We start from the raw sequence: 26,121 nt of genomic DNA on the forward strand, positions 1-26,121 counted from the left end.
ACTCCTACTTTAAAGAATTGTAATTTTTAAAAAGAAATTACTTAATTTTCTTTTATCAGTTATATTTTTGGAAGAAAAACCAAACCAAACCAAAACCACCCAAAAATCCCAAACCAGAACGGTTGGTTCTGAAACAGTTTTGGGGCCAATAGTCTAATCTAGCCATGGTTACATCAATCTAATCTAATCTAACCTAATCTAATCTAATCCATCAATAGTTACAAAAATACTATTTATAGATATAGAAAAAGGCAATATTTACTCTGCAAACAAGATGCACAGAAGTAGTTCAGTCTCTAGGCATGCACATATACCATGAGCCATATCCCCTGGTCTCTTTGCACTACTTTAATGGTGAAAGATGCTATAGCTTGCCAGCTGCAAATTCTTTTGATGCCAGAGGCCTCAGCTGGCATACAACTAGTTCAGCTGCCTCCTATACCTCAGGCCTCCCTAGCCCCAATTATAGGGAATATGGTAGAGGGTGCAGCACCTATCATGTTATGGCTTGACTCAGAAGGGTAGCCCAGGAAGGGGACTGCTAATAGAGCTTAAACAATATGAAAGGACTGGAATGTGAAATCCAATCTCTCAGTAAATGCTGGTATAATCTCCTAGAAGAAGATGGACACGTGATCTAAGCTGGAAGAGTAGCTGGGGAATGACAAGCTGGTTTTTGCCTCTGAAAGCTTAATGCTCCAAAATATCTGTTAGTCTATAAGGTGCCACAGGACTTCTTGTTGTTCTGTACTTTCCTTAAGAATTTGTATATGCTGAATTCCTACAAGCAAGCTTTCAAAGTGGGCTGAAGTTTATGTAGGCCAAGCATGTGAGCATGGGCATGTAATTTGCCCTTTTAGGGCTTTGCAGCATGGCAGCACTACTGGAACAGAAGATGTCAGAAAGGAGGTTTAGCAACTACATCAGAGTTTAGATATCACAAGGATGATTGTTAAAGAAAAGCATTTGAATTTCACTCAAGATGATGGAAGAAGCAATATTCTATGAAGAGTCTTAACATTTTCACTTCAATAATTAGGGAACATGTTGTAGTTAGCAGTAATTATGAAACTTACTTTTGGACCAGGTATCCCAGGTGGGCCCTAGAACATAAAATAATACAGCTGTTAGGTATTCCAGTCTTCTTTAAATCATATATGCAAGTAGAGCCTAGATACAAATAGCTCTTTATACACTTACTGGTGGACCTGGACGACCCTGTGGTCCCTGAGGACCCTAGGAGAAATGAAGATAAAATGCAGCAGGGTTAAAAAATATTCCTTCTAACTTTGATTTTTTTTAAATCAGAAAATGCCACAATGCTCTATGATTTGTGATCTGTACAGAGATTTCTTGGTAGAACTGTAGACCATTCATCCCTATTTCTGATTGTACTGTAGTCTTCATTTTAAAAAAGTTAGTGTTGCACTTGTGATAGGTCCCAGATACCAGAAAAATCTGTTCACCTACTGGCCTCTACTAAATGATCAACCATTTATTAAAAGAAATAATAATTTACTAGCCCTTACATCATGGGCCCTGACATTGCAGGCTTCTCTCCCACTATTCCAAACATGTTACCACCATCCCTGACTCAAGAGGAACTTCATTTAAGGGTGGTATTAAGCAGTGGGGAGGAAGGGAGAAAAACAAGTTAGTCAGCAGAGACCTTTGCAGGGCATAATGTGTACAACATGTACAACATGTTAATACAAGTAGAAAGGAAGGAAAAAAGTCTACGCCTTGGGTGTAGACCTCACTAAAATCACATCCCTATCCAACATAGTTATACCAGCAAAAGCTGCTAGTGTAGACTTGGCCAAAACCCGCATCCTAGTAGTAAACCATTTCATCTGTTCTTTGCAGTTCTCTGACCAACACACCAACCAGCAGTATGTCATCCCAGAGACTTCAAAAGAAACACCTGTGTAACCCTCACTGAACCAAACAACTGTGAGCATGATCCTGAATCTCAAACTGCCAACCAAGTCAGAAGAGTTTGGGGTGGTTAGAGCATGCATGGTTGTGTCCCATGCTAGCCCAAATGCATTTAACTGAAAGCATGTCAGATTAGATCATATAAAAGAGACTCATTGGGGTAGCAAACTTTACAGATCTATCAGTCTCTAGGGCCGTGTCTATATTAGCACAAATCTTTGAGATGGCCATGCAAATGGTCATTTCCAAGATTACTAATGAGGTGCTGAAATACATATTCAGCGCCTCATTAGCATGCCGCCGGCTGCTGCACTTCAAAATTGCCACGGCTCACTGCCGCGCAGCTCATCTAGACAGGGCTCCTTTTCAAAAGGACCCCGACAACTTCGAAATCCCCTTATTCCTATCAGCAGATAGCAGATTCCCTGCAGACAGCAGAATTTGAAGTTGGCGGGGTCCTTGCGAAAAGGAGCCTTGTCTGGTCAAGCCGCGTGGCAGTGAGCTGTGGCAATTTTGAAGTGCCGCGGCCAGCGGCATGCTAATGAGGCGCTGAATACGTATTTCAGCGCCTCATTAGTAATCTTTGAAATGGCCATTTCGAAGATTTGAGCTAGTGTAAATGTAGCCTAGAAGCATAGTGATAATACACTAAAAGCATAGTGATCATATTCTTTAGCCCATGCAATGTAAAATTAATGGGACAGAACACGATAGCCATGTGTGAACTTGCATTTGATTTTCAGTGGGCGTGGTTACAATGACCCTGAGTCAGCCTCCATGGCCCAAATCTGTATAATGTGAGCGCTGCTGTTTTTCAAAGAGCTGAACAGTAACTCTGAAGTGGGGATTAAAACTGAGGGCATTTTGTTATGTTTAGGTTTAGCCTTTCCTGACTTTTAATATAAAGGCATTAAGGGCCAAGTCAATTTGAATATTTAATTTTGGCAACTTTCGATCATCACGTACTGTCACTGAGTCCTACTTACCTGGTTTCACCCAGTGTATGCATATTCAAGACTATAAGACATTACCTCCATCTTACAGACCAACATCTACTATTATTTTACAGAGGCACCATTAATCTGACATTAACATAGGGGAACATTAATATAACCTAAAACTTCTGATTCCTGCCACTAACTCCGAGTGATTTTGGCTAATCACGTAACCTCACTCTGACTCACTGATGCCATCTATTGCTACTAATACTTACCCACGTTTAAAAGTGTTTTGAAATTTTATACTTAAAATAGACACTAAGCATTACTACTGTTATAAAAGTGAGAAATGATGTTAGTATTTTCTGATCATGCATAACAAAGTGTATCTGATAAAATTATTGGTGGAGGAAAAAAGAGAAAGGGTGAAAGAAAAGAAAAGAAAAGAATAAAGAGATATTTGTGTATCTTGGGTCAGGACTGGGTTACACAATGACCAATTTACAGCAAGACGTGAAAGCTTTATTGATCTATATTGCCCCTTTCTAAACACGTATTTCTGGTGAATAGATGTCTTTGTTCTGTGTACAGCAATTCAAAACTTTCACTATAATTCTCATATAGCTGGATGATTCTATATTTTGGTGCATGCCCAAACATTTAAAGACAATTGAGATTTACAGAAAGGGATTTTATTGAAAGTTGTATCGTTCTGTTGAATTTACGCTATTCTATAAAGAGGTCATGTGACTCACTCTGCCTTGATCCACTATCTCCTTGCTTACCAAATCCCCACTGAAAAGGTAAATTGGTAGCCAACTACTATCTGAGGCAAACCCCTTTGGGAGCATTATGCTTCTTAAATGCTTAAAAACTTCAAGGATCTACACCAATTACTTTTTCAAGCCCTTTAAACCCAAAAAAGTGAAAATAGTATGTTGGAAATTCTCCAGAAGCATTATAAATTCTCCTTTCTGCTACAGAGCTACAGTAGAATGTTAACTTGACCATTTATGGATTAATTAATTGCAGAATATTCCCTTGGAATGCACAGGATTAGCTTTATGAATCTACTTAAATGCTAATGTGATCAAAGGAAAAATATAATTCCAAATTTCTTAATACAAAAAAAAAGAATAAAATTAATTATTTTAGTGTACTCATTAATCCTTTCAAGCACTTAATTTGACTGTTAGCACAAAAGGTCAAAAGCCCAAACTCCATTCTTTTCTCTTTGATGCTTTAAAATTCTGATGATATAAACATTTATGCATGTGCTTAACTTTAACTACCGCAGAAAATGATACAACGCAAGTTACAGCTATTTGGGCATATTTGCAGAATGAACGACGGACGAAAATTCAACATCTTAGTATTTGGCATAATGGACGGTCTGAATAGGAGAGGCAGATCCCACAGAGAATGGGTAGATGATGTAGTAGATTGGTACAGAGCTTGTCTACAGAAACTAAGCCTCTTCGCACTGGATAGGGAAAGAGGGTAGGAAATAATGAGAGAGGCATCAGACACCAACAAGTGCTGAGCCCATGGTGGTTGTTGATGATGATGATGATTAACTTTAGGCATGGGCAATGAGTGACTTCAATAGCCCTACAAATATTTCTACAGAAGGGCTGTCAAGCAAAAAAAAAAATTAATTGTGGGGCTGCTGGGGTTCCCTTGGCCTATGTCCCACAGCCATGGGTCTGCCCCTGGCCAGGTGAACCCTGGCAATCCAGGGGCTGTGAGGTGGCTGGGGAGTGGAGTCCTGGCAGCGTGCACACTTTAAAGTAGGGCTGTCAATTAACACTTATTAAGGTCCGTGATCAATGTACATTAATTTTTTTAAGGTGTTAACATGCCTTACTTGACAGGCCAAGTTTACAGTTATACATGTGCTAGTCACAGGGGTAGAGGAATCTGGAATTGTTGCATTTGGAGCCATAATAAAATTGCAAACTGATGTGCATAAGAGTTTGCAGGACCAAGACACAGTTGGTTTGGTTTCCAAAGGTGTTGAGAACTCATAACTCCTGTTGATTTAAAGAGAGCTGTGGGTGCCCAGTCTCTACATAAATCAGAACACATGGTTTTGATCATCATTTCACTTGCACCCCCTTTATACACAAGTATAGAAATGCTGACTGGAGTGGAATTCTCTGAGTTGTGCTCTTGTCCATAAGAAGAATCAACTTTGCATTGTTTTACATCCCATTTCATTGAAGACAACATGATGGCAAGAAAGGCTCATAATGAGATACGTGGATACATAAATGGGAATCTTGAGTAGGGTATTATCTCCCTGGACTGATGAGACTGCTGTGTCCAGTTATAGTGATAGTCTCAATGTGTTTAATTTATTTAACTTGAACAGAAGGTCATGGGGTGACAATTATAGTCAATTATTATCTACATGGAGAAAAATATTTACTTGTGCTCTTCAGTCTAGCAGGCCAAGATACATATATAACAAGATCCACCAGCTGGTAGATTAAATTAGAAAAATTTGGACTGGAAATAAATTAGTAAATTTTTAACAATGAGGTTAATTAACCAATTTGCCAAGGGCTGTGATGCAACACAATTTTAAAATTAAGATTGATTATATATATAAAAAACACACTCTAGTTCAAAAGGAGTTGTTCTGGCAAAGTTCAAAGGTCTGTGTTATCCAGGAGGCCAGACTAGATGATCCCAACAGTCCCTTTTCTGGTCTTGGAATCTAACTGCAGAAGAAAATAATGCAGAATATACTGTATCTACTCACTCAATATAGACAGTGCTGCTGGATTTAAATTAGGAATACTCTTATTTTTAGCCTTTAAGCAAATGTTTGTTGGGAAAATGAAACCCAACTGTATGTCTGCGAGGAGTAAGAATACCTTTATTTGAAAAGAAAACACCTGCCACAAATACAAGAGTAGGGTTCAGTCCAGAACGGGGTATCTGCAACTTCAATTCAGTTTTAAATTCCTGAACAGAAAACAGAAATCAGTGTTTCTTTATGACTAAGTATTGGCATTAGTTTCAGAATGCAAGGACACTTTCAGTCTCATGTTGCCCCATCGGGGGGTGGGGTTTCTGTGATGGCAGGTCCTAAACCAGAGGAATGGAATGGAAAGTTGAATATCTAGGCACATAGTCCTAAATGAACACTTTGAGATTTGTTCTGGCCCTCAGATAGAAAGTGCCTCAAGAGGATTCAAATCGAAAAGGAATGTTTCCTCAGATGAACATCAAGACATTCTGAGCTAGTTTACTAGTCCAAAATCCATATTCTTTCAGCAATGCTCTAAATTGCCTTAAAATATCCATTCCTGTAGTCCTTAGATCAGGATAGGGCTCATTGCAGAGCTCATTACAAACATACAGGTAGACACCAAAAGAACTTATGACCTAATTCAAGACAAGATGCATGTGTGACAATAGTAGAAGGAATAAGGTTATAAAACATTGGCATTCCGACTCATAACAATTTATATATAATAACATACAGACTCCCACCCATATCTATCCCTATTGCAGCAGTGGACAAGGGCACATTACATGTTCATTTTTAGTAGGCAATTTCTTTTATGTTCAATGCAAAACAAGATATTTTGGATGTTTATAACATTAAGAAAGTTAAAATAAAAATAAATAATATGATGATGAAAAAGGAGGTGGAAAAGAAAACAAGGAAAATATCTTAATCATATACTTTATATATATATATATATATATATATATATATATATATACACACACACACACACACACACATTTTCAATAATGCTTACTGCTATTATCAGAGGCCTTATGTGTTCAATTGCTGGCCTGTATGCTCTCAACCTCTATTCTTGCATACACACACAGAGCCTGTGCATTCCTGTCTCTCTGGGTAAGATTAGATAGAGAGATATGATTCCCAAGTAGTGTTACAATACAGGGATTAGAGAATCATCTATGAGCATGACAAATCCTAACTGGGATACACTTTAAATATACAATTATTTAATGACCAGAGTCAAGACAGCCTGTGAACAGGAGTAGCATGCTCATGCAAATTGCAGTCATCTTATTATAAAATATGCGATATATTATATTATGATATTATATATTATAAGATATAAAATAATCTTATTATATTAATGGAAAGGCATCACAGCCAGCCACTGAATGGTTCAAGTGAAGCTGGTCATGAATTTGCTGATATAACATTTTTTCCACAAGAAAATTCCAATTCATTGAAACAAAGTTTTGGGAGGAAGTTTCAACTTATTTCCCATTTCAAACCATCAGACCAACCTGTTTCAACATTTTTTAAATTAAAAGTTCAGATTTTTGGTTCTAAACAACATTTTGTTTTGAAATTTAAGTTTTTATAAGAACAATATTTTAAAAGGTAAAAATCAAAACAAGGCATCTCAAAATTATTGAAATGCTTCATTTGGCTGAACATAATTATGGATTGTTGGTTCACAAAAAATTAGACATTTTGATTTCCCAGTTCAAGACATGCAAATGTTTCAAAATTTATTTTTTTCCCTGAACACAGGAATACAGTGCTCCACCCACTTCAGATTGGGAGTACTATGGGGAAATCAGGTCCTGCTCCTGTCATAGTACTCTCATGGCAAGCCACAGTCAACAAATAAATACACAAGTGTTTTGACTTACAATTTCACCTCTGGAGCCCTTTTCACCCCTAGAGCCCTGAAAGAAATAGAGACTGTTAATCCAGTGTACTTTTTACTCTTCTAGGACCAGAACCTGGAAAAACATATACAAGGATTACATCAGCTGTCCTTTTAATATGAATTGACTTATGTGTACAAATATTTGCAGGACTAGAGTCATAGTTTGCATTACAGAGACATAGATTAGACAGGGATTTACATGAACATGACCCATGATCACTACATCTTGTTTATTTTCTTTTTGGTTTGTAAATCCATTTTATGGGGTTTTTTTTGAAAATGGTTAATAGTCAGTTTTTTCCTGCTAAAGGATCATGGGGTCTCAGTGCTTATGACATCATAATGTTGTGACTTAAACTATACACTATCTGCAAGTGTGAAAATCCATTTAATTCCATGTCACATTCTATAAGTATTTCCACATCTGCTTTTACTGTTGTCATCAAAGACATACACGGTCATTATTAATTTCTAATTACTGGCAGATTAGCCATCTCTTCTTTGACTATTTTACATGCTTGGCCAATTTTGTACTCAGATTGCCTCCAAAATGTTAATTTAGCAATTAATTTGATGTGCACAGCATTTTGCATATTGATGGTTGGACATCCACTGATGTGTGAAAACGAGCCAGAGCTAAAACATTTTATTATGATAGGTTATCTGGCTTTGTATTAAGCCCACTGACAATCTTCGTGTAAATACACAATTGTGGAGAAAAATTCTAGACTAAGACTTGTCACCTTTTCTTTTTTGCTGGGGGCCAGGGGAAAGGAATGCAGAACTGTACTCTGCTGGTGTGTTTTTTTTCCCAACAAGGGGCAAGAATGCTCTAATCCTAGTTCCCTTCTCTTTCTTTGCATCAATTACATACATCCTACAAATACTAAATATTTACCACTGTAAACTAACATTATTTTCTGCTCTTTATTCCAATCTCATAGGCTATGGTTGTACTAGCAAGTTTTGCTGACAAAACTGGGGTTTTGGCAACAAAACTGGTGGAATGGCCATACACAAAATGCGTTTTGTTGACAGCATGTCAACAAAAGTCATCACTTCTGCCAATGACCTTCTCCCTCTCCTGGATGAGGAAGAGCACCTTTTGTCAACAGGCCCTGTCGAGAAAAAAGCTGTGTGGACACCCTGGGGGGCCTTCTCTTGACAGGCAGAGCATCCAGGACAATGGGCAGCTCTGTCTGCTCTGCTCTGGGTGCCTGTTTTATCAAGAGAGTAGCTGGGCAGTCCAGCTGCTTTGTTGACAGAGCGGAGCACTCTCCTGATTGGCTTTCATGTGTGGCTGCGCTCTGTCAACAGAAGTTTTGTCAGGAAATCTGTTCTGACAGCGACTTCTGTCAACAGATTGGTGTAGTGTACCCGTAACTACTGAGATTACAGGTGAAGTCCTCATTCCTGCTCCTGCCCCTTTACACCAAAAGAGGGTGCAAAGGAGCCTCGTATATGGCCAGGAGAAGATTATCCAGTACAGGAGAATCCTGATGACAGAGCCATAAGGCTGCCTCCCCAAGGAGCCCTTTGTGAGTTCTGACATACAGAGTATTTGGGAGATGGGGTTAGGGCAGGAAGAGTTGTGTGGGAGTAAGGCCCCAGCCCTGTAGAGATTCTAAGCAGCACTTTGAGCCACAGGACTCTCAAACGTGCTGCCTTTATTTGGATAGGCCCCAGGCTGTCTGTATCATGATTGGTGCTCTCCAGGATTGTGAGAATACAAAGACGGGTTAAAGCCCCTACAGCATCTCCTCCTCATGGGCTACAAATTCTGTGCTGAGCCAATAAGAGGAGCAGCACAGAATCTCACCCTATGTGTATTGCATTGCCAAGAAGAGAACTGGTTTTCTCTGATGATTCTAACCTCTACTCATGTTAGAGTCACATACAGTAGCTTTTGGATATGGTATAATATGAAAATAGCCTATCTAGCTGCTGTTTTAAGTTGTAAAAATCATAATCAAACACATGGATGAAAAAGCATTCTAGCAAATAACATGAAACATAAGGGGAAACCTAAGGATGTAAACTTACAGGTTTGCCTGTTGGGCCTATTATGCCTTCCTGACCAACGGGACCAGTGTATCCCTGTAAACAAACAAAGGAATTTACTAGCTAATTGTGATTTTCCAAATAAAAGAAAATTCAAGGCAAAAAACATTGTGTGTCATGGCATAATCTGTTTTAGGATTGTTCAGTCTTCAAATCAATGGTTTTATATTTAAAAAAACACCATGCTGTGCCTCCATGCATAAGTACAGTTCTAAATCTTTCAACTGAACATTAAGGAAGCAACACAGGACGCCATATATATTCAAAGTGTCACGTCCATGCTGGCCTTCTGAGAAACAAGCAACAGGCAATGAACAAGATAATAATTTTAACAATCAGTGATTATTTGGTGTGTTCGGGGAGCCTTTAAATGACTGTGAAAGCCAGAGCACTAAAAGAAATGGTAAATGAAGTCCCTTGTTTACTCAAAAGCCAAATATTCCTGGGTTTGAGTACTTTTAACCACATCCAGAGGTATATTGCTATCCACAAGTAATCAGATAAGACAACTAATAAATGCTGCTAATGTAACCACCCAGAGGTGGACTTGAGCCTGGGACTTCTGGAGCTCACTACATGAGCCCTAAAACCCAATTCTCTCTCTGCTAAGGCTGTAGAGGAGACTCATTCTTTCTATGGATAAGTGGTCTAGGTGCCACTACATGCCATAGTGAACCACCTAGGTGTGTGCATCACCCTAACATCAAGCCGCAGTGCCTCCCTGCAGCGCCCCCCCAGCATAGCGGGAGCACCAGTGCTGGCTCCTTACTGCAACAGGGGAGCCCTGAGCCTCATGGGTCAGATCAAGGCCCAGTTTGGCCTGCAAGCTTTGCCTGGCAGCACGGGAGGAAGTGGCTCTGCGTGCTGAAGGGAAGCACCCCCGGCAGGCACTGCTCCATCATTCCCCTTGGCCAGGAGCATCTTCTCAGTTGGGGGCTATATCTGAAGGGTTGTTTTCTCTTTCTCACTTGGTGAACAAAAGATCAGCAGGGTTTTTTGTTTGTTTGTTCCACATTTATGTGTGGCCCCTGACTGGTTTTTCTATGGGTCAGTGGCCCCTAATGCAAAAATGGTTCCCTACCCCTGCTGTACACCAATGATCAGGAAGATTAAACAGCTATAAAAATAAGTCTCTCAAGCTCATTATCTCAGATGCCAGCTAATCAAACTCTACCAGAATCGATGTCAGTGCACATATCCCAAGAGCTAAGATGCTCTCATTGGCAGCGAAGAGTAGAGCATTTTATAATGTGATGTGAAGACCTGCAACCTAGCCATTACTCCAGATTGCAAGATGGATGAATATTCCCTCCCTCAGATACCACCATTGATAAACTCCAGTAGTGCTTCCAGATTTTTGGATAAGTAACAAGAGAGAACAAAAACTGTCACAAGCAAACACAATAAGCTAATCTCGTTTAGCTACCCTCCAGTGAAAAGGGGAATAAATCCTAAAAAATGTCCTGGTTTGCTATGAAGAAAAGGGCTCATTTAATCTGATTACAGAGCTCTAAGTGAAAGGTTACAGAAATTAAAGGTGCACCAACTAATGAGTACCACAAAAACTTATTTGGTAGCATTACAAATACTTACAATTTGTCCTGCAGGACCTTTAGGACCCAGAATTCCAATGAAACCAATGTCCCCTTTAGGACCCTGAAAGTGAAAATGAAAAGCTCTGACCAAATATTTGACTGCTTAAAATCTAGCCATTATCTCAGCCAAAACTGCAGTACATGAGCCATTATTTTTCATCGAAAGAAGAGCATGGGAAGTGAAACCATGATACTTGCTAAGACCAATGCAAGTGAAAACATCAAACTAACTAACTCTAGGCTTGTCTACACTTTTAGTGTTGCAATGGTGACAGCTGCCCTGTTGCAGCACTTAGCGAAGACACTAGTGAGGCCAATGGGATAGCTTCTTTCATAGGCTAAGTTCTACCTTTCCTGAGAGGTGTGGGGCTGAGAAAAGCCCAGAGAGAGCAAGAGCTTCTGGGCTTAGTGTTGGCTGAAAGGGGTTTGGAGCTATGAGCAAGGAAACACTCTCCCATAGTTTTATTCCCCTGGCATTCAGAGACTTTGCCATTCGTTGCAAATAAACAGTCTTTCATCTCAGATACTGGATTCACCTCCTAATAGAAATGATCCTCAGGACCCTGAACTTTGGCTAACCCCTCTATCCAAAAAGGGTAATCTTACTGTTTGATCTCTGCTTCAGATCTGTGACATATAGTTCTATGCCTGCTACGTCCAATAGTTCTGGATACATTGAAAACCAATTATTGCTAAAACCAATTAAAAATTGTGCCATCTTTCTTTGAAAATGACTTAAACTCTAGTAAAAAAATGCTTACGTACTTTTGGACCTGGGAATCCTTGAAAACCCATCAAACCTTGATCTCCCAGTTCTCCCTGTAATATTAGCAGACATGTTGACTATTATTCCATGTTGCTAACTGAACTGTTAGAATATTGTTTGAATCATCTGTGGTACATACGTACAGTCTTCCCTTTCAATCCAGGGTCTCCTGGTGGTCCTTGATCACCCTGTATCCCAGGAAGGCCTCTTTTGCCTTGTTTTCCTGGATGACCCTGAAGCCCTTGCTCACCCTGTGGAGGGACAGATAATACATCTCTCCTTACCATTGTAAAAGAACAGATATAAGATTAACTTCTCAGTGAATGTGTTTCAGAAAAGAATTATACAGCTGAACTGCTTTCATATAGCAACAAGCTCTTGCACGATTTCAAACAATCATACAGTATTTCACTATTTTACCATTAGGAATATTCGCCAGTAATTATTCCTTTCCCTAAAGTATAAATATTGCTTGATTGTTGCTTGACTTGGGGACACAAAACATCATCCTAATAACTTTGATGGTAAGTTGTATCCCTCTCCTCTCCCATTGTCTATTCTTTGAGCATCAACTCCTTCAGGCCAGGAACAGTCTGGTACTGTCTGAGCACAAGAGACCCAATACTTATTGAGGTCTTAGGGCACTATTATAATACAAATAGTATTATATATCGAAATAGTCTATTTCAATGAATAACGTCTACACGTCCTCCAGGGCTGGCAACGTCGACGTTCAACTTCGACGTTGAGCAGCACCACATCGAAATAGGCACTGCGAGGGAACGTCTACACGCCGAAGTAGCACACATCAATATAAGGGTGCCAGGAACAGCTGCAGACAGGGTCACAGGGCAGACTCAACAGCAAGCCACTCCCTTAAAGGGCCCCTCCCAGACACAGTTGCACTAAACAACACAAGATCCACAGAGCCGACAACTGGTTGCAGACCCTGTGCATGCAGCATGGATCCCCAGCTGCCGCAGCAGCAGCCAGAAGCCCTGGGCTAAGGGCTGCTGCACACGATGACCATAGAGCCCCGCAGGGACTGGAGAGACAGCGTCTCTCAACCCCTCAGCTGATGGCCGCCATGGCGAACCCCGCTATTTCGATGTTGTGGGACGCGGATCGGCTACACGTGCCCTACTTCGACGTTCAGCTTCGAAGTAGGGCGCTATTCCCATCCCCTTATGGGGTTAGCGACTTCGACGTCTCGCCACCTAACGTCGATTTCAACTTCGAAATAGTGCGCAACATGTGTAGCCGTGACGGGCGCTATTTCGAAGTTGGCGCTGCTACTTCGAAGTAGCGTGCACGTGTAGACACGGCCATAATGAGTAGAGACTAGAATAGTTAATTCCAAAGTACAATCATGGAAACACAGAAATCAGAATATTTCTTCATACTTTCTAAATAAAATATTTTTGTTTTTAAAAACTGCTTACGAGCAAAATTATATGGAGGATAAATGGACTTACTGGAAATCATCAGTTTATCTGTAATTGCCTGGGAAATGGAGCTATCTGACATTGTTTTCTCATTAGGGAATGTTGTTCTCTAGAAGAAAACATCTGGTCCCATGAGATACAGAACATCTTAAACTTCCACTAAAGCTCAGAGATGTGTACCAACTTCCCAGATTGGGCCCTACACTTGCAAGTATTGCAATCAAATGTTAATTGATTGCTTCATGGGACAAATCATGTAGGACATACTCCAGCAAAACTTACATGTCAGTCAGGGGAAGCTTGCCTCAGTAAGACTAAAGGGTTTGGCTTTAAAACCTGTATTAGTAAGGGGCCAGACTAATGAATTTTGAATGGTTCTTGGCATTGAAAGTAAAATACTGATGGATGCAAACTGATGCTTCAAAGCGAGATTACTTTACTCTCTTTTTAGAACACGTGAGAAACAAGAAAAATTACATCATCCAATCTACAGTCTTGCATTTCAAATGTGCACTTGATCTTAACATTAGTGTTATTAAAAGGCATTTTTTTGTCCCATGATCTGACAGATAGTGGATTAAGATGAAGATATAGGAATATCAATACTGTATCTGACAAGCATTACAAAGTATCACTCACTGTACCTTTAGTCCTGGTGCTCCGCTGATACCTGGCATGCCCAGCAACCCCTTTGCTCCCCGAGTTCCAGGGTACCCTGCCAGCCCCGCTATTCCTGGGTTTCCTTTATTACCCTTAACAAGTCAAGAACAACTGATTACAATCAGAACAGCCATTGGCAGCATTTCCTTTGGACACTAAAAGAGGCACACATTTTAATGTTCAGCCAATGCTGTTTATATATTTGTGTGCATATCTATAACACATCTCTGTACATGCAAACACACAGCTAGACAAGTAGCATGCAGATGTATAACATTGAGATTACTCTAGAAATAAACTTATTTTTAGTAACTAAAGCAACATTTTGTGCATAGAGGGAAGGCACATGGGGGAAACTTTAACTACAATTCCAGGAGCTACTTAGGCTGCTGAAAACTCATAGGGGTTTTTTTGTTTAATTGCAGATGATAATTTAGCAATTAGCTGACAAGATCACTGTATCACAGATATTTTATAATTATAGGTATTAATATATAGATTACATGCATAGATTACACTATAATTATATGTATTAAGGTATCTATATGTAGTAAGGGATTGTTTATGCAAATCTCATAACTATAATAAATATATGTTGTGTTATTATGATTATTATTGTTATTTATGTATTTTCCCTTTTCCTATGAAATAACTACTATGAATATATGAGGGGGAACAATTTTATATTCTTGCCTCAGGCGCAAAATTAGCTAGTTATGATCCTGGCCCAGGGACTACACTTTCTGGCCAATTTGGAACAGAGCTGAGCACACAGATGGTGCCCAGTGCATAATACAAATGACAATAATCATTGACTTTATGGACTCTGTGGATGCAATTTCTGTTCTTTATTCTGGAATTGGCCTGGACGCATCTGCAACCCTAAGAATTTGAGGCATAAATGCATCTGATACTCATTCCTTTCTTTTCTGAAGCTCAGAACAAAAATAAAATAGCAAAACAAAATAATGTCAATTAAAATCTAAAATTTCACTACAACATTGCTTTACAACCCAGCTTGAGACAGAATTTGCCACTCCTGGGGGATTAAGCGATCTCTTTCCATTCCACTCTTTCTTCCTTCATCATCCCTGACCACTGTGTTGCTTTTCATGCTGTCAAATATGCCATCCTCCCCAAACACTTTGGACCATTTGCCGGTGTCTCAGAGAACTGACCTTCTTGCGTAAGTGCAGTCTGAATGAAATAACCCTGACAGCTCGTTGGGAGGGAGAAAGCCTTCCAGAGCAAACTGTATTTGCATGGTACAAAATTATTCGACTTAGATATCCAGCAGCAAGCGTGGTGTTGGGAATATTGAATGCAGGGATAGTGAAATACAATTCCAATGTTATTGTCACTATTGTATGAACAAAGGGGAGCAAAAATCTGCTTTTCTGGTCCCAAATGAGGAGGCTCTCACCCAGTTATCTCTCTAATTTTTTCCATCCATGGGCTGAATAAATTTTGTTATGTGTACCAAGGGATGTACACCAAGAGAAACACATGCTGTCCACTGTGGGTGCTCTGCTAATCAACTGTGTTGCATCTGAATTTCTCCTGGGCAGCTGCTCATGCACTCAGATTACAAGGGAACACTGGTCACACCTTCAATTGAAAGGCCCTTGGTAAGCCATGATAAGGCTCTCAAATGCCAGAGCCTTGTGAAAGTAAGAGGGACAAAGGCTGGATCCCAATGAGGAGGTGTACACTCTTTAGGGAGCCCCAGACTGGTTTAACCTGTTCCTCCCCACTGCTCAAAGAAAGAACTTAATAAGCTTCCTTAGAAGCCTCTTTGTTATTTGAAATACTCAATCAGAGCTGAAGTCAACTGTTTATGCCTCACCTAAGAGCTAAACATCATTGAGCGATGAAATCACTTGAGATACCCACCCATGAAAAGCTGAAAATTACTAAGAGACTGAGGTGCAGAAGTCCCAGTGGAGAGGCAGGTGGCAGCAGAAGGTACTGACAGTCAGCTGGGGAACAAGTGGCTGGTGACGGGGTGAGCAGAACAGCGGGTGAGGAACTGTGGCTGGTGGGATGGCCAGCAGAGGAGAACTGTGGCTTGCAAGGGGGCCAGGTGGTGAGGAGCAGCAGCTGGTAGGGTGGCTAGCCATAGCAAGTGCTCTGATGGCATAGCAAACAAGGGGTCCTCTTCCCTGGGTGGGAGGTTCTCTAAACCAGGGCAGGGCAAAACATGGCCTGTGAGCTGGATCTGTCCCACCAAGCCACTCAATCTAGCCCATGGAAGCCTCAGTCAGCTCCCTGCATTCCCCACCCCTCCTCGGCATTCACAAAAGCCCACTGTGGGACTCTGTGAAAGCTGCAAAACCTGGGGGAGGAGGGAGAGACTTCTCACACTTCCCCCACTCTCAGAAAAATCCTTCACTTGCATTGGCTGGTTCCTGGCCAATAGGAGCTGCTTGTTCACAGGACAGGCAGCATGTGAAGTACCCCTGTCCCCAGGCTCACAGTGTTTAGTGGCCACTGCAGCCTATCTGAGCATATGTGGGGGGGCATGGAAGACGGAACCTGGCTAAACCTGCTGGGCTGCTAGCTGGGAGCTACCCTGGTAAGTGCCTCTTAGCCAGTGCCTGCCTCTGGCATCCTTTCCCTTCCCTCCCCCTAACCTTCTGTCCCCCTTCCTACATCCCTATCCCATGTAACCCAAGCCCTCTGTATCCCTGATCCTGCACCCCTTAACTGCTCCCAGACTCTGCACCCCCTCCTACACTCCTCCTTCAGGTCACTAACCCTCACCAGAACTTGCACCCAGTCCACAACCCCTGGTCACAAACCAAACCCCTGCACCAACTCTTGCATCACATCACAACCCCCTCCCAGACCCCACCCTCAAATCTCCTACTCCTGGTCACAATCCAAATCCTTGCACCCCCACCCCCACTCCTGCCCCAAGTCACAACCCCTTCCTTCATCAAAACTCCCTCACAGATCACATACCACCTCCTAGATCCCAATCCCTTACCCCAAGCTCCCTTCTGCCCCTAACCTCCATCCAGACCTCACACCTCCTCTATTAATGTCACAGAAGAGTGCGGCCGTCGACAATTCACTAAATTCTTGGAGAGCCCCCCCCATCATAAATTATTGTCCACCTGTTCTAAACCTTGGGCCCTCTCTGACTAAGGACAACCACTGTGAGTGGGGTATAGCGAGGGAGCAGAAAGGGGCACAGAAAAGGAACTTTTGGTTGTAGATCTCAAGAACATGAGGTGGACGGAACTGTCCCATGCACTCTGGGGTGGGTGTCCTCCTATTCACAGTTTTATCTTTATGAATCCTGCTTGGGCCATTTTCCCTAATTAATATAAGGCCACTTCCCTCCGGTCATAGTTTCCTATCTATACTCAGACTTTGTGCTTGTAAGTTGTGAGTGGGGAAGTATTGTATCTCAGAGGTGTGCAGTGGTGATGTGTTATAGTCCCAGGTTACCAGGTGGGACTTCAAGCCAGTTCTGTGCTGTATAAAGGAAAGGAGCCCCTACATATTGAACCCAGCCCTGGTTGCTACTGGCTGCAGCTGGGAGAAGGGTTACACTTAGGCTTGCTCCCATCTAGCAGAATCCTCTATTTTTGCAGCAGAGAGATAGGTTGCTCCAGCAGATAGGGAACAAACCCTGAATAGGGTGAACATATTTTTCCAAAGGGAAAACAGGACACCTTACAGAGCTGGTAGAAGGCTCCTCTTAACCCTCTCCACCCCGTGCCCCACTGCAAATGGGTCAGTCCCAAGCCCCTACCCTGCCTCGTGGGACCAGCTCATGTCACCCCCTCTTTTTTCCCACATCCGCACAGCGCCAGCCTGCTGAGCCCCCTTCTCACAGCTGGTGCTGCTGCTCACCTCTTTGCATGTTCCCCCATGTCCCGCTAGGGGTCACACTCCACTTTTGGAAACATTGTGATGATCAGTTGGCAAGAACAAACACAACAAATGCCTGGTTTTGCCCCAAAAGTCAGGATGGCCAGTGAAGGGCTTAAAAACAGGACTGCCCTGGCGAAAATGGGGAGATATGGTTACCCTAGCACTGAGAGACCTGGCTTAGTCTCAAGTCAGGTCAGTCACAGTGCCTTAGGAACAGAGTTTCAAAGGTTTTTAAGCACCCAGTGGTGCAGCTAGGCACCTACTGGAGTTTACAAAGCACCCAAACTCCTAGGTATTTTTGAAACTCCTATGAGGTGCTAAATACTTTTTAAAATCTGGCCTCTGTTCTTTCTGTGCCTCTGTGCCACGTCTGTACAATGGGGATAACAGAGCAGCTGTGAGGAGAAACAGGTTAAGCCATTGTAAGGTTCTCAGATGCTAGGATGATAGGGTCACATATGTATCACAGATAGAGAGGGAACTTCTCTATACCTCTGCTAGTCCTTCCTATGGATTTGGCCCCCTTCTTTTGCTCTCTGCCCCTCAAATCATCCCCTTTTCAGAAGGTAAACTTGGCTCACAGGCTGGGCTACATTTCTCCTGAGCCCCCTGCCTTCTCTTGCCAACACTCCGTACGATCCCCAGAGAGGAATTTCTGTTTTACAGGCTCATCTTACTGACTTCCAGATCCTTAATTTAATTGCCAGCCCTTTCTTATCTTACTCACCCTGAACTCCGTCTGTTAACAAAATATTGATCCCCTGCCCCAGCAACATAATTTGGGAACTGTGTTTTCTCTGAAAAATTCACACTCCATGCTAACCCAGTGTTACAGGTAAGAGCTCTGGCTGGGAGCAAGCCTCCCACAGGAACCTCAGAGCAGGGAGGCAGGACTCCCTCCATCGCCCCAGGTGGTGCCCCAGATGCAATAAGACACCCTCTCCTAACATTTACTCCGAGAATGACCTCCGCAGGCCTGGATAAAGGCATGGAAAACTGTGAAGTGAATAACCTTTAAATCAGCGTGCTACCTGTTGGAACAGTGTGGGGCAAAGAGGGGAACTTCCTTTGGGCCCAACCATTCAAAAAGGCCTGGGGGTCTTAGCTGCTGCTGCTGTCTTCACTATGTCTGAGTAGTGCTGAGCGCTGCCTTAAGTGGGGGTTATGTGGTCTGGGCAGCACTTGATGACTGGGTGCCACCAGCCCTGTCCTTTCTACCAGTGGCCCTGCCCCTTCTGGATATGCAGAGCCTCTCCCACCACCTTCCCCAGGGATCTGGCAAGGGTGTTGGCCCCTCTGTCTGGCACTGATGTCCCTACATGTACAGTCAGTTGCAGACTGAGTTTGGACACTGGTGACCACCAAAATGATCTCCCATTATTGAATACTTCAAAATATTTGATAACTATTTTACTGACACCTCAGTAGCTGCTTTCACTTCGATCCAAGGGCAGTGTGGTTGTACAAAAATTGTTTATATTAGAGATGGAACAATTCACCTACAACAAACTCCACACCTCAAGCTTTGGGAACACCAATAAAATAGGCTCTGGATCTGACCCATAACTATTTTTGCTTGATTACAGTTTAAAATGAGCAGTATCAGGCCCTAATCAGGGTTTGTAATAGAAAATGACTGCGTGGGCCCATACTTGGACGACAAATGTATGATCCTTGCACAGATATGTTGTTCTCTTTTTAATTAGGTCTGAAAATTCCTTAGATCACAAGCTTATAATAAGCAGCTTATCTTGATGAAAACAAGATGCCAGAGTTATTCATTGCAGATGTACTAAAATGACTAGCCAGCCTTGAAACACTCATTCATGTAGGCAGACCTCTACACAGCAAAAAGACAGTGCTTTTTCAGAAATGTTCACATTCAGCTTGCTGATTTATAAATGCCAAACATCTGCTACTATTAGTGTTATCGTGCATGTGCTCAAAGGATTAATATAAAAATAAATTTACCACATCAAGAAAGACCAGAACAATTGTTATTGAAATGCACTGGTACCCTATACTGTAATGAAGGGTAACAGTTTTTAATGAAAATACGTGCTGCTGATTGTATGGAGTGTGCCTGTGCCACAGCTGTGTCATATTTTAAAAAAATGAATGGGAAGATGTGCCCCCATCCGTAATTAGTGTTGATTATGATGCCACTTAGAGGTAAACACAGAATCTCTTTTTCATATTCAGTTTCCACTCATCAGTTCTATTCATAGAGCAGGTTTCCAAATGTGGATCCCACTGTCTTTCAGTCTGCTACTCTGCATTCTGGTCTGATGAACTGCTGTGCTTTCATAGCATATGGTCTGTTCTATTTTATATGGCTAACAACTGTTTACAATATCTCTTAAGCAGATACACAATGTCAATGTTATTGTTAACATGCAACACTCCATAATGGAAGAGTGCTAAATTAATACTGAAATGGCTAAAAAGAATAAAGAAAGCTCTCAGGTATGGTGTTCCCTCTAAATTCAACTGCAAAGAATTACATCCACTTGAAATAAACCCTGTTTCTATGCAGCTAATATGCTATAAAGACTTTACCAGCTAGAATAACGTGCATCTGTCCCCTCATGAACATGTTACATTTGCTTTTTTAGTTTTTTACAACCAAATGCTAATACATTAATAATTACAGCAGTTCTTTGTTAGTTGTTAACTTGGCTGAAAATCAAATTAAATTTGGCACAGTGCTCACTACTGTAAGTAGCCTCATTGGTTTCAGTGGGGCCTAATTTTCCACGGGAGGGAATTAGCAATAGGGCTTATGTCCTTTTTTCTGGAGGAGTGACGACAAATAAATACTGTTCAGGGGGCAGATGCTTCTATGTGTAGAGCTGTCCTGTCTATAGGATGGCTGAGGGCAGCCTTCCCAGGCTCCCCATGGCCATCTCAGACATCCTAAGGATGGGACCCGTGGGGCTGAGGGAATTACCTGAGGAACCTGGTTTAGGGTAGCAAAGGGAGTCAGCCACTACCACCCTGGCACTTACCATGGTGGCGAGAGCTGGTGCAACCTGGCAAACTGCTCTGCTCTGCCACCCATCTCCCAACCTGCTGTGATCTGCTTCACTGCAGCAACCGGAAGCAAAGTCCCCCTGCTCCAGGGCACTCCACTTCCTGCTGTTGACCCCTGCTGCTGTCCTGCACCAGACCCCCCAGGAATACCCTGGGTCGCATAGCGTGGCTTTGAGGACATTGGGCAAAGGGGGCATGGGGAATGGGAGGGGAGGCAGAACAGGGATTGGAAGCGGCAGGGCAGATCAGGGGTAGGGCTTGGGGAAAGGGGTGGAGTGGGGATGGAGGTGCAGCAGAGGCACGGAAGGGGTGGCAGAGGAGTCCTCCTGTTGGTAAGAAGGCAGGAGTGGCATTGCTTGTACTGTGCACATGCATGTGTGCAGACACACAAACACAATCCTTTGTGGGCTATCTAGGATGCTCAAGCTCTAATGCAGTTGTTAAGGAACTCCAAAGGCTTGTCTAGCTGTGGTAGGGAAGTTTATGGGATGACTATGTCATGACAACAATGCTGTAAAAAGAACTTTCCATTAGCCATGCAGTGTCCCTCTGTTTATAGATAGTGTGTAAGGCAGAGACAGATTGCCTTCTTTTGCTTCAATTTGAGAGCTGGAAAACACTATCTGGAAGTAGTCAAAGATGCTGGTTTGTAGGAGACTATTTTCCTAGCAACTCTGATATAAGAAAAAAGGTCCCCGGGTTCTCAGTGTGAGTGGGCAGGTCATAAGTTCTCCCACTTGAAATCAACTAAAATAAGGTGGGGTGAGCCTGGAACTGGCCTGCGAGGAAGCACATCTGCTCAGGTCAGGTATTTGTTCGTGACCTTGGGCTATGTTCAAAGTCACAGAACTGCAAATCCATCCTAATTTGGGGATGGGGTGAGTCTGAGCTTTTATGTGAACCTGTTGGTCAGCTCTTGGCCATTAATTATGAAACAGAATATTTCCTCTGACATCACCTTTTCTATAAATCACTTTCCATCCTAGATAGATTTCCAGATGCAAAAATTAAAGATAATACATAAATAATTTCATAAGATGCCAAAGGACTCTAGAACTCATATTTCTGGTTGGACGCTTTCACATTCGGAAGTGTCATGAAGGCATGGCTATAGACAAGGGTCATGTATATGCTACTCACAGGAATTCCAGGCTTCCCAGGTAACCCAGGCTTTCCAGGATTGCCAGGAATGCCCTCAGGTCCAGGATATCCAGAAGCACCTTTCTGCCCTTGTGGGCCTGGTTTTCCCTTGAAACAAATTCATATAGAATATGAATCTACACAACTGTTCATATTCATGAGCAGTGTCTCTAGTCATAGAAATAAGATTTCAAAATCATATTTCCTAGGCCATACTACAACAACAGCCTCAGTGATCTAGAGCAGTGGTTCCCAACCTTTTCACTAGTGCACCCCCACAAACTGTTCACAGCTTCCCCTCAAAACCAACTCTAGCTGCTCTGTATACTTCATTAAATGAAAAAGGAAACTACAACATAGATTTTCGGAAAGCAGTTAATAACATTAGTGGAAGATATTTAATTTAAAAATAATACTAGATTGTAACTTTGCAATTTAGTTAAAACTCATTTGCTATGACCTTTTCCCCCCCACCATGGAACCTCTTCAGTACCCTTGCAGACCCCCAGGGGTCCACAGACTTCAGGTTGGGAACCACTGACCTAGAACAACATTTTCAAAAGTGGTGCCTGAGTTTGGGATTCTTTGGTCTGATTTTCAGACGTGCAGAGGAATTGCAGATTCAAGTGACTTCAGCGGGAGTTGTGAGTGTTTGCACAACAGGCCCAAGGTACCTCAGGTGGAACATCCACCAATCAAGGCTCAGAGGTCATTTCTGAAAGTAATTGGAGCTCTTATATAATTGCGAAATAACATAATTCAAATATATCTGTGTCAAAAACATATGAGGCTCTCTTATTAAACAACACTTAAATTGCTAACCTTTGGTTAAACTTTCAGTGAATTCTGTCAAGTCATCTTCAATGAAGAGTTAGTGAACTTTATTCAACAAGATTTATCTTTATTCTGCAATATGTTAAAGGAAGAGGCTTAGAACTCATGTAACTATCTCCAAGTGAATGCATGTACCAGGTGTAGAAAAATCCTCTTCTGAGATGATTTATATGTCCCTGTCCATGAGCCGTGGTGTCTGTGTGGTTGCCCTGCATCCTGACCAAACAGCCTTTAAGCTAAGCATTTAAAATTTATAATCTGCTTTACCAGCAGTGGTGACATATTTCCCTCACAAACCACATCAAAACTAGATAAATTGTAAAATATATTTACTGTTAAAATGGTGTTTAGATACACAAAATGGCCACTGGAAAATGACAGTTGGAAAATGACAGTTGCAATTAATATTCGGTGGCCTATGAATATGTATGAAGTTATGGTTTGAAAGGTTTCAAACTGATTGGTCAATTTAGAATCCTTATACATATGTAGTAGTCAAATGCCCCTTTGATACATTGTGGCACTGAGGAGGACCTAGCAGGCAGAAGTTGTCAAACAGGTCCACCCAGGCAGCATATATTCAGGAGAGCAGCCCTGCTTGGGGCATTCTGGACCAGACCTCGGAGGAGAACAGACAAAGAAGAAAGAAGACTACAGAGAAGGACTGAGCTAAGAGCTGGACTGAGCCTGTAGCCGAACATCGCTGGCGGAAGAGCTGAAGCTGACCTGCATGTCAGTCATCGCTCGCTAGCTGCCGTGGGCTGACGAAGAACAGAAGAGTTCCAGCCAGAAGACCAGAAGAGCTCCAGTCTACAAAGAGCAAAAATCACTAGTAAGGCTCTGGTTCTTTTATCCGGAGGATTTGCCCGGCAGACCGCACCGCCTAAACAACGGTGCCCTGCACGGGGAAACCGCAGCAGCGACCCTGCCCTTCCAGTCACCGACCTTAGCTCGGGCCGGTGTCTGAAATATCACGGTTGTTCCTGAAAAGACACAGGAGGTTTTGTTAACCAAGCCGGTTTTTCCTCCTGGCTCTCTTTTTCTTCCTTCCTCCTTTACTATCTGACCTGACGCGGCTGCTGTACAAGCGCGCTGTGAGGGTCATAACTTCCTAGCTCGAAGAGAACTACAGGCCCAGCACCTGGATTACAGAGCAGGAATAAGGAGGTATTTGTGGTCTTGGTTTAAGGCTAATATAAGTAATTAGGTGAGCAGTTAATGTTTTTATATAGTTTTGTAACAGAAAGTGGATTGGGACTTCCCCAAGTCCATGATCTGCGTCTTAAATTTTGTATCCCTTGTCTCTTCGTAAAGGCACAGGAGGCCAATGCTATTGGTCTAGCCTAGAACTATTACATGCATACAGAAGAGTAGTCAGGTAAACTGCTTTATAATTATAATTCAGAACTACAAGCTCCCCCCTATTTAGGAGGGTAGAGCGACCAGGGACAACCCATTAAGGGGAAAACCCTGATATTCTTTGCAACCCTTCAAGGGAAACAAGGTTCTGCAATAAAGGGCTACCATAACAAGGTGGTCGAAATAGGCAGTACCATTTTTGAGGGGATAACCTTTAACTAGGAAAACCCCACCATTTAACTAAGGGGATAACCTCTCAGAAGGAAACCCCGCATATACTGGGCTCTCCCCTGCTTGGCCAGCAGGGCAACCCACTTAACTAGAGAATTGACCTAGCTTAGCGCAGGCAAATTCTTATTCTAAGTAAGATCTGCTCCCCGCAGTAGTCGGCCAAGGGTCGAGCGACCTGGTGAACCTCAGGAAGATCCAGGAATAAATAAATACAATATTCAGCTCTGAAGTTATCCTTTCCATTTTACAGCACGCATCGAAGGCTGCACGGCCTGTCCTGGAAGCGCAGTAAGTAGCTAAGGGGTTAGATAGCAGTGCTGTTATAGCAGTTACCTATTGTTTAAGGCTATAAGCCAATTAGTATTCAAATCCTGTGCTTATTTCAGAAAAACAAGGGTCCATATATTTTGTGTCACCTAGCTTACCATAATCCACACTTTTACTTTGTTAAAGAAACCCTTTCTCCCTGTTTGAACCTAACACCTTGTCCGTATTTCTTCCTTGGGTAAACACACCGCAGCAGCGCAGTTCACACACCCTGAAACCCCGTTGTGATTAGACCCACCGTAGACGGCGAGCAGGGTCGCGGGGTAAAATCCTGGGAGCACTGGTAAGGACTCAGTTTTAGTCCAGTCCATTGCTCTGGTGTGACTGACTTAGCCTAATCAATATTCAGATTTATTCTTACATCACTCACATCCTCGATACCAGGAATAAAAATATCCTCTCCAGCTAGATCACTACGCCTCTTCCAAAAATATTTTAAACAGATAGATAGATATGTAAAATTGCAGTTTCATGGGCTTGAGATATACTTTGCAATTCCACAGAAGCCTCTTTCCATCCCTACTCTTTTCCCTGCATCTCCTTTTTCCTGCCTTTCCCCATGTTCTCTTTGTTATGCTACTCATACTACATATGTATCTGTTCAGTACTCCAGACAGCATAACTAAACTTCTATGCTTGCTACATAGAGGTCACATCAATAAAAGGCTGTCCCCATCCTCTCAGGATGAGCATTTTGTTGACAGGCTTTTATGAAGCAGCGACCCTTCTCATTTACCAGAAATAACAGCATGTGAATCTAGTAAAACTATTTACAGCTTGTGCTGGTGCAGTGGTATTTATTAGTGGACCCAGAAATAGCCTTGTTGTAATGTATATTGAGTAATGTTTATGGAACATCTACTGGTTCCCTCTTCTACTTGTCCCTTGTGGACGGGGAAGGATTAATTCCTCTACAAAGATGTAGTTGTTTTTTAATGAAAGCATATTTAGCATCTGGGGTCAGATAGAGTGACAAAGGTGTGGAAATGTCAGATGCACAGGCAACCATATTTTTAAGTTCTGAAGGCAATACCCATTCGAAAGAGAATGTAGGGGAGCCAATGAGAATCTGTGTGGGTGGGTGAGTGGGGGAGCAAATACAGTTAACTTCAGGGTGGTCCCTGTTAATGTGATAAGAACTGCATGGTTTGTGTAAACTCTACTGACAAAGAATGGAGTTATAACTCTGCTAATGAGAAGCTGCCTCGGGATATAATTCACTAATTGTAC

At 42.2% G+C, this 26,121-nt stretch overlaps 1 protein-coding gene across 1 annotated transcript in view; it reads right to left on the reverse strand.

Annotated features, from left to right (window-relative positions):
• COL24A1 (collagen type XXIV alpha 1 chain) overlaps positions 1-26,121 on the reverse strand; it is a 232,914-nt gene that overhangs the window by 14,902 nt on the left and 191,891 nt on the right. The window contains exons 45-53 of the mRNA XM_075003270.1: positions 22,141-22,248; positions 14,067-14,174; positions 12,121-12,228; positions 11,977-12,030; positions 11,210-11,272; positions 9,599-9,652; positions 7,536-7,571; positions 1,201-1,236; positions 1,077-1,103 (exon numbers count right to left, since the gene is read on the reverse strand). Of these exons, the coding sequence (XP_074859371.1) occupies positions 1,077-1,103; positions 1,201-1,236; positions 7,536-7,571; positions 9,599-9,652; positions 11,210-11,272; positions 11,977-12,030; positions 12,121-12,228; positions 14,067-14,174; positions 22,141-22,248 (594 nt within the window). The remainder of the gene's footprint in view (positions 1-1,076; positions 1,104-1,200; positions 1,237-7,535; positions 7,572-9,598; positions 9,653-11,209; positions 11,273-11,976; positions 12,031-12,120; positions 12,229-14,066; positions 14,175-22,140; positions 22,249-26,121) is intronic.

The sequence above is a fragment of the Carettochelys insculpta genome, chromosome 9, assembly GCF_033958435.1.
Source record: "Carettochelys insculpta isolate YL-2023 chromosome 9, ASM3395843v1, whole genome shotgun sequence".
Taxonomy (NCBI): domain Eukaryota; kingdom Metazoa; phylum Chordata; order Testudines; family Carettochelyidae; genus Carettochelys; species Carettochelys insculpta.